Consider the following 9,004-nt stretch of genomic DNA (forward strand, 5'->3'; position numbering starts at 1 on the left):
CATTGCATGACATTGCACAAACATTCCTCACACAAAAAATGGCAAGTTATAAGGTTGGGGTCAAATAATAGTCTGTTCATTCTGATTCAGACTTTATTTTTCCTGTCGATAGTTATCCCCAAGGTGTTCCTTATTGTCATGACTGAAACATCTTCTGAAGAGTTCCAAAATCTCTTCTAGTTTATTGAAAGTATTTTGAAAACAGGCTTAAAATTCAGACTGAATTTTATATCCAGTCTATGATTTAATCTCATGCATAAAGGGTAAATTCCCCAAGCTTTTTTTCAGCACATATGGGCATATATAAAGAGGAAAAAGCTATTTTATCATCCAATCTGCCATTCAATTAAATTGTAGCTAATCTGCATTCTGGTGCACTCCCAGCAAAATGGCATGAAAGCGTTGGAGGCCACATGGAAATTCAGTTTAGAAACAAAGAAGACTGCAGGTACTGGAATCCAAAGTAGACAAAGAGGAGGCTGGAACCAAGCAGCATCAGGAGATGGAGAAATCAATGTTTTGGGTATAACCCTTATTCAGATTTGGAAGTGGGAGTAGGGGGAGCTACAAGCTATGTAAGGACAGCTACATCGTAGAATGCAGGACTTTGCTTTCCAGTGGTACAGTGTATTACTGAGGAACTGAAGTTGCTGGGAAGTGTGTGGAAGTAATTGAACTTAAATCTAATGACACAAGACCAATGCTTTGAATTTCTACTGTTAGACTGAACTATCGAACAATATTTCATGACATCAAAGTTTGGAATTATGAGAGTAGAGAAGTTATGGTTTGTTCTCCAAGGAAGTGGTTTAAAAGTTGAAAAACTTTGCATTGCATTTCATAATCACTTTGAAAATGATGTGCCTGCCAACTATAAGGTTGAAACTCAGTGCACATAATTGTATCTTAAGTTAAATTTCCAACTCTCCAGGTTATTTTAAATGGTTTATTCAATAATTTTGGGAAGGGTATTTTGAGAGGCAGTTTATTTGATGACTCCATTCTTCCATAAATTTGGGTTGGGTGTGTAATGTATGATTTTTCTTTCAAATGCCTGTGCTTTGTGAATGTTTTTTCTTTGATATGCTTATATATTTTGCTATAATGCATGAGTTACTTATTTGCAGTTATAATTAAATACAGCTGTTAATTAAAATGGTTTGTTTCTTAATCATTGCTTATGGAACTGTATTGGAATGCAACAAATTAGTTTATTTATGAGGTATGATTTCTAATTGTATGTTTTATTTTTTTCCCTTTTTAATTGCAGTGCAAGCTTCACATAAGCAACTCTGGCAAGTCAAGGATGTCACCCTATCCATCTGCTTAGCTGTAACGTGTCTGGCATCAGAATGCCCATCCATTTTTTTTTTTAAATTAAGAGAACATTAACTAATATCTTTTCATATAGGAAACTCCTTTCAAAAGCATTCCATGAAATGGAGAAGGGGCAGAACTTAAAACTGAAACAAAACTGGTATTTGAAGGGGGCAGTGAGAAGTAATGGATGAAGTCTTAATTCTTTGAAAATGGAAACTGTAGGTAGAATAGTAGGACTACTATTACAAAAAGGAAAGTGGCCAGCCATGTAGGTGAGAAAAAGGACTACATATCAGGATAACAACTTTTCTAACCCCTTTTTCATTTAGAAGTCTTGCAGAAGTCAAATCTGAAAGAGAGAATTTGCAATTTCATGGGTTATGAATAGAGCTCTCTTTATATTTTCCTTTCTCTAATGCTACCATCATAGTTTCATCGTGTGTTTTGATATTACTAAGGTGGAATTAATATCTGTCTTTGCTCTTAAAATATGCTAAATGCACAGGTCAAAGCTGATCCTTTTAATCCTTTACTTTGTGCTGTTCATCCTGAAATAGATTCTCTTTTTGATGCCTTTTCAAAAAGAAATTAGTTATTGTTCCTTGTCTGCTGTGGATTTGTCTCTGCTCTCTTCTGGCTTGGACCAATAGCTTGTTTAGAACATACTGGTTTATTTTAAAACTAGGATCAATGTTACTAGCAGAGGTATACAGCTTTCAAACTTCTTGATGGCAGGTTTCAATTTTGCTTACTAACCAAACATGGCTCAGGAAACAGATGTTCGTATCCATCTTGGCATGTGCACGAGAAGCCTTAATATCAACTCACATTAGACCTTCGGCATTTCTGTTCCAATCACAAGTGCAGTTAACTGCATATCTATTACTTTAAAACTTACTTTATCCACACTTATAAAATCTATCAATTGGTTCTAAGTGAATTAAATTTGTCTTTTTTCTTTATTACAGAGTGATTTTAAATCAGAAAACCAAATCATAAAAAATATTTTTTTCTGGGGGATGCCATTGAAACTAATATTTGGTATAACTGAAATTCATATTTACTCTTGAAGTTGAATATGCATCTGAGCATTAAGTATTAGTATCTCTCCTTTCCTGTGAATCTCAATTTCAATAGTGACAGTAGCTGGATTATAGTATTTTATTGTATTGTATTTAACTCAGTAGCTATCAGTTCACATTTATTAACAACTGGGTAGGATCGCCCACTGCCAGTTCCTACCTGAACATTGTATGTGCTAATTAGGTAATTATGGAAGCCAGGGGGAAAAACATCTGCAGCAGTTGTCCCTCCCAGTGACAGTTGAGAATTCATTCTCAAATTCGTTTAAAAATGATCTTACTCTAACCTTCCCCAACAAGCTACAGCAGTGACTCCTGTTTTAATTGATAGGAAGGAGTGATGATGGGGATCAAAGGACCAATAGAATTCAATAAGTATAATTTTATAAATTGAAGACTTTATGGTCATCAAAGTTTTAATATTAGTCCTGTCATCTGTAATCTTGAGGACATGCTTTTAACTGCACATCTTTCCTGGGCCATGTTGAGCTGATTTCCCTAGCAGCAGTTTTATTTTGTTTTGTATGTCTTTTACCTTGTTTTCACAGTAATCCTTGGCTCTGCACGGAATAACTAATATCCCACAAAATCTAGTTGGATTGTACTTTCACCTATGCATGTAAGTATGGCAGTTGGAACTTTTGTATTCTTGGCAATAAATATATAGCCAAAAGATTGGTTGCCTACTCTTTGGCCTCTGATCTAACCCATTTTAACAGCAGAATACTTCTCAGCCAGTTTACTGTCTGATTTCACCACTGATGTGTTCCAGCAGCTGCCTCGTGTACACACGTATCCCACTTTGCTTTTTGCTTTGCCAAATAGTTTGCTCACCAAGATGCTGCATTTATTTTTGCATTTATTGTACCCCGCCATTTTAAAGCAGTAAACATAGTGATTTCTATGCATTTTTGTATGAATTACAGCCCCATAATCACCTTGTGGCTAAGCATGATTGTTTCCATTTCTCCAAGACGCACCATTACATACATATGTGTACATTGGATAGCCTTTTTTATATTATATGAAGTCTTTACTTTTAAAAAATGTGAACATGTATAACAACAATGTATTTCTATGCCTTTTTATGCTTTTGCTTTGTACTTCTAAGTTTATATTGGAGGGTGAGAATAGTATTAGTAAATCCTTGAATGTTTCAAAACAATTTGTAACTCAAAAAGCATGCTTGCAGTTACATGCACTTCGCTGTTTATTGCTATTAGGTTTCCTAAGGTGGTCATGAAGTAATGGTTAATTTCCTGATGATATCATAAAATAGTAAGCTATTGATTTATCCAAACCCTTGAATATTATAGAGCACATATAAATATAATGGTGCCAGCACTGATACATTTTATTCAAATGGCTGTTTTGTATGATCTGTGTGGTGTCTAGTGAAATGTTTTCTGTTCCACTAAAATGTCACACTAGTAAGATAACCATGAGTTCATGTAACACTATTGTAATCAGCTCCCAATAGTAGGGAGCCAGAATCTGAATACTCCATTTCTTGAATACATTCATAGTGTCCACTTTATTTTATAGTTTTTTAATTGGAATTTTTTTTGTTGTGTAGTATAACATTTCAGTTCAAACACATCCTTTCCTGTTGTTCAGTCAGTGCTTTACTTGTTGTATGTGGCCGCATGGACGAACTTGTAAAAGGTGTATTGCCTTGTCGATATATTGTTTTTGTAAACCAGCACATGCGCTTAATACTTTTGGCTGTGAAACTAGGAATTGAATATTTATGATATTCATCATTTTCACTGCACACAGTATCCTGCATGATTGAGACGGGATGCTTTCTTCAAAGGGAGGGAACTGTTCGAGTGGTAAGAATGTATTAGGGAAAAGTATAAATTTGTGGGTTTGTCTATTTTGAAAGGAATTCGCTTCAAAGGGCTCAGTAGATAAATGAATTGCCTGTTTCATAATTATGCCATTGGAACAGTAGTAGAGATTATGCAATTATTCTTAGGAAGGAGAAATATGAGCCAGATATTCCAGCTCATGGTCAATATCCAGATTTCTGTTGGAAAATGGAGATGAGGATTGCATCCTACTGTGGTCTGCTGCAGATGATATACTGCTGATGCATACTATCTAAAATTAACAGTTGAAGTTGGCCGTGTAATCAGGTAGTAGCTAGTATTAGCGAAACTACACTTTTAAAGGTCTTCATTGCAAGGATGTTGGATTGGTAGTTATGATTTCCCTTACTTACCTTTCATTCAAGATATTTCACTTGTTGCATGATTTTCCCAGTTTCATCCCAGGGTCTGGAGTACACCTGGTCATTTATTAGGTTCTACTCCACTTATGCACTACTCCACATCTGCAATCTGTTTAACCAATATTCTTTCTTTAATTTCCCTCTGTAGCTTCTTTATCTAATTGTCCTGCTGCCTGTCCCCTTCTGGATGAGATTCCTAGGCTATAGAAGAGCTACAATGTATGCACGTACCACGCAGAAGAATTCTTTCTTGAGTCATCATTATTTCTGCTCCTTCCTGGTCACATTTCTTGTACTGTGGCTTGTTGAACCTCAGTATTTTATAGTTTTGACACAGAAAAAATATCCTAATAAAATAACCTACTTGTGACAGGAACAAGATCAGACAGTGTAATATTTAGAAACAGTTGATCTTCTGAATTTATGATAGTATCTAATGTTATTTGTAGAATCGTTCTTTGCAGCATCAGAAACCATGCGCTCAATGTTCTGTCACTGATGATTCTTGCTGTTGTTGCATTGTTTCAAACTTTTCAAAAGTTTACCACTATTTCTTTTCTTCAATCCACATTTGCAAGTAAACTTAAATTTCCAAATTTCTTTAAACAACTAATGAAAAACATGTTTTTAGTCAATCATAACAGACTCTACTGCATAAAATTGAATTAGCATGGAAAAACTGATTGACCCTTTAATGCATCACAATGCAGACACTTAATATTTTTATCAGAGTTTTCGGAAACGGGGATAATTAAAGATGGCCAAGGCTTTTTATAAGAGACCGAGTTGCAATTTTATTATTAGTTTATAAGTGTTAATGTTATCATACCATGACCACTTTAATAATATATGCCCTAATAAACAGTTTGTTTTTAGGATTTTGCAAAAGCTAATATGTACAGTCTCTGGATTTTACCTTGGCCTACTTAATGCACCATTTGTAAACTTGACATCAATGGAGAAATTACATTCTTTTATTGATTTAACACAGATATTGATAGCAATTCTGCATTAATATTTAAGAAAGTTTAAAGTGAAATAATAACCAACAATTAATAATTGATGTAACAGCATTTATTCTGATGTTAGAAGTCAATATTGAAGTCAATATAAAAGTACAAAAGTTGCACAAATGCTGCAATGCTGAGGTGGTCTTGGATGGAAACTATCCTATCACAATTATACTGGTTGTTCAGAGGTGCAATGTTGTTGATCTAGTACAGTATGCTTTTCTGTAACCAGCCATACATTTGAACCATTGATGTGGAGACTGTGAAATGTTCTGTAAGAAAATAAACTGATTTTAAACCACAGCTTCACTCTAATTATGGATTTATGTTTTCCTTTCCTTCCCTTAATCTACATTGATGGTTTGAATAAATGGTACTATTTCTGATGTACATTATCTAGCTTTAATCTTAAGTTATTTGGTGGTTAATATCAGAATGGTTAACTACATCTTCAGACCTCAATTGTCCCCACATTTCCAACTTGAAACCATCAAATACTTAATGTCTGTCTTTTATTGGAATAGAGGGAGAGGTGATGTCGCTGCAACAAATAACGAAGGAATTGGCTGGAAAATTGTGTTGAATTTTGTCTATCTATAGTATAGTCTTTGACTAATTCAGATCCTGAAAATTCTGAACAACTAATGTACCTCATTTTCCTTTTGCATATTTATTCCAGACATTAAATAATTCAATAATAATGTAAACTGTACAGAAGTGCTGTTAGCATGTAATTTAGACAAAGTTTTTAAAATAAATATTTTAAGATTCTGAATTTTTTACAAATATAAAATTACTTTAAAATAACAACACTCACTATAGTGCCCCAATACCGACAGAGTTTGTGGCATGACCACAAGCAATGAGTAAGAATACCAACATCTATTTTACATTTGGGGACGCTCCTGTCATAAATTTCACAAGTTGCTCCAGTTCCAAATAAGCTCTGTGGAGTACTTGCATCCTGCTGCAAATCAAAATCTTATGTTCTGCCAAATATCCTCTCACTCCTCTGGTGAGATCTCCGCCCAGATTCCCCACAGACACTCAATGTCCTTTGAGACACTACCTCCTAATAAATGATAGAGGGTGCTGACCAAGAGAGTGCCCATGCACTAAAGTACTCTCCTTTTCATATCCAACATAGGGACTAACCATTGATGTAGTCTTTTTCTGTATCAAGTCCCTAATCTAGAAATAACGAAAGAGGTCCCTCCTAGATAGTTCATATTTCTGGCTCAGCTGCTTGAAAGACATAATGACCTCCCCATCAAATAAATCTCCCAAACAGGAAACTGCTGTGGACTCCCAGGGCCTAAAGCCGGAATCCATTGCTCCCAGCCAGATTCCTATCATTCCTACTATGGGGGGTAAAAGGGGAAGTTTTTTTGTAAATTGCACACACTTTGCTGCATCATTCTCCATGCTTTATCTGTGTTAAGGGCAATCGCATTTCTACAATGGTCCATAACAGTCTTCATCTTGTCCAGGAACAACAGATTAATGAGGGAACGTTTTGCCTGAGAGGCCTCGCTGTCCAAATTGACTGTGGGTTCTGGCAAGCCCAATCAGCTACGTAGGATGGTAGGGAACTTAGTTGGTATCTCTCACATAAATAGTTGTCTTTGATCACTTTTGTGCAAATTGTCCTACCATATGAACACTTTTTAATAGTCTTAAATTGTAATTCAGTGATCATAGGTAGATAAGTTAGCGAAGGTGGCATTTGGTATGCTTTCTTTTATTGGTCAGTATTGAGTGTGAGGTCATGTTGCGGCTGTACAGGACATTGATTAGGCCACTTGGAATATTGCGTGCAGTTCTGGCCTCCTTCCTATCGGAAAGATGTTGTGAAACTTGAAAGGGTTCAGAAAAGATTTACAAGGATGTTGCCAGGGTTGGGGTTTTTGAGCTATTGGGAGAGGCTGAACAGGCTGGGGCTGTTTTCCCTGGAGAGTCGGAGGTTGAGGGGTGACCTTATAGAGGTTTACAAAATCATGAGGGGCATGGATAGGATAAATAGACAAGGTTTTTTTTTAACCTGGGGTCAAGGAGTCCAGAACTAAGGACGTAGTTTAGGGTGAGAAGGGAAAGACATAAAAGAGACCTACGGGGCAGCTTTTTCACACAGAGGGTGGTACGTGTATGGAATAAGCTGCCAGAGGAAGTGGTGGAGGCTGGTACAATTGCAACATTTTAAGAGGCATTTGGTTGGGTATATGAATAGGAAGGGTTTGGAGGGATATGGGCTGGGTGCTGGCAGGTGGCACTAGATTGGGTTGGGATATCTGGTTGGTATGGACAGGTTCGACCAAAGGGTGTTTCCATGCTGTACACCTCTATGACTGGCTTTATCATAAACATAATAAAGCACCTAAAAGTTTCACAATTATAGAAAACAACAAAAGTAACCTGTAATTTACATTTTAAAAAATCACTTAGTTGACTATTCATTGGTTTGAAATTTCAGTCAATTTCCAAAGATTTTGTGCACTCTTTTGCCTATTCACTCTTGCACACATGGATCTTTGTGCTTTTCTACAGTCCTTTTTTTCCTTTAACACTCATTAAAAGTTACCTCATTGATTAAGCTTATGGGTGTCAGTGTCAGTATTTTGCTTGGTAAAATACTACTACTAAATACAAAGAAGAGATCTAAGTATTGCATTGGTTTTGTCTTGACAGCAGACTGCAGTTTAACAAGGAGAAATTTATTAAACGGCAATCATGATGTAAAACATTTTGATTATTCAGCAGGTTAGCCTTCAATTTCTCTCCTTGTGTGTTGAAAACAAAAATAAACACTTAAGTTTGCTACAACCTCCATAACACTGTTTAAGATGCTGGATATCTGAAATATAAAAATTACTGGCAATGCTTATGTCTGACAGCATCTGTAGACAGAAAAACAATGTTTAGTCTCAAGATGTTTGACTTAATAGAGGCAGAGCTGAACTTGTAAAGTTTAACAGTTTGGCCACAGCTGTATTGCATCCAGTTTTGGGTGCTGACCTTTAGGCAGGAAGGTGAAGACATCAGCCAGAGCGCAGATAAGATTCATGAGCATGATTCCAAGGATGAGAAACTTCAGTTATGAAGCTAGATTGTAGAAGGTAGACTGTTTTCCTTGGAAAAAACATTGAGGGGAGATTTGATGGAGATATTCAAAATTCATGCATGGACTGGTCAGATTAGCTAGGGGAGAAACTACACCCATTTGTCAATAGATAGAGAACAAGTTCAAAACAATTAGCAAAAGCAGCAAAATGAGAGAAAAAAAATCAGTGAATGGTTAAGGTCAGACATGCAGAATGTGTGTGATTAAAAGGGAAACTTAGTTTATGAAAGAATATGCA

At 35.9% G+C, this 9,004-nt stretch overlaps 1 protein-coding gene across 19 annotated transcripts in view; it reads left to right on the forward strand.

Moving 5' to 3' along the window:
* Window positions 1-5,951, forward strand: part of LOC122552637 (septin-11) — a 141,523-nt gene extending 135,572 nt beyond the window's left edge. For 5 of the 19 annotated variants that reach the window (XR_015756943.1, XR_015756944.1, XM_087986200.1 and 2 more), the window contains 2 exons: window positions 1,271-1,295; window positions 2,951-5,951. Coding sequence is in view for 14 of the 19 variants with exons in the window: in XM_087986217.1 (XP_087842343.1) it covers window positions 1,271-1,295; window positions 2,951-2,979 (54 nt within the window). In the remaining 5 variants the exon portion in view is untranslated. Of the gene's footprint in view, window positions 1-1,270 lie in introns of all 19 variants that reach the window. The other 14 variants (XM_087986183.1, XM_087986182.1, XM_087986190.1 and 11 more) reach the window with 6 other exon arrangements.
* The last annotated feature ends 3,053 nt before the right edge of the window (window positions 5,952-9,004 follow it).

Source organism: Chiloscyllium plagiosum, unplaced genomic scaffold, assembly GCF_037043375.1.
Source record: "Chiloscyllium plagiosum isolate Xiang-an unplaced genomic scaffold, Cpla_swu_hap1 HiC_scaffold_1, whole genome shotgun sequence".
In the NCBI taxonomy this organism is placed as follows: domain Eukaryota; kingdom Metazoa; phylum Chordata; class Chondrichthyes; order Orectolobiformes; family Hemiscylliidae; genus Chiloscyllium; species Chiloscyllium plagiosum.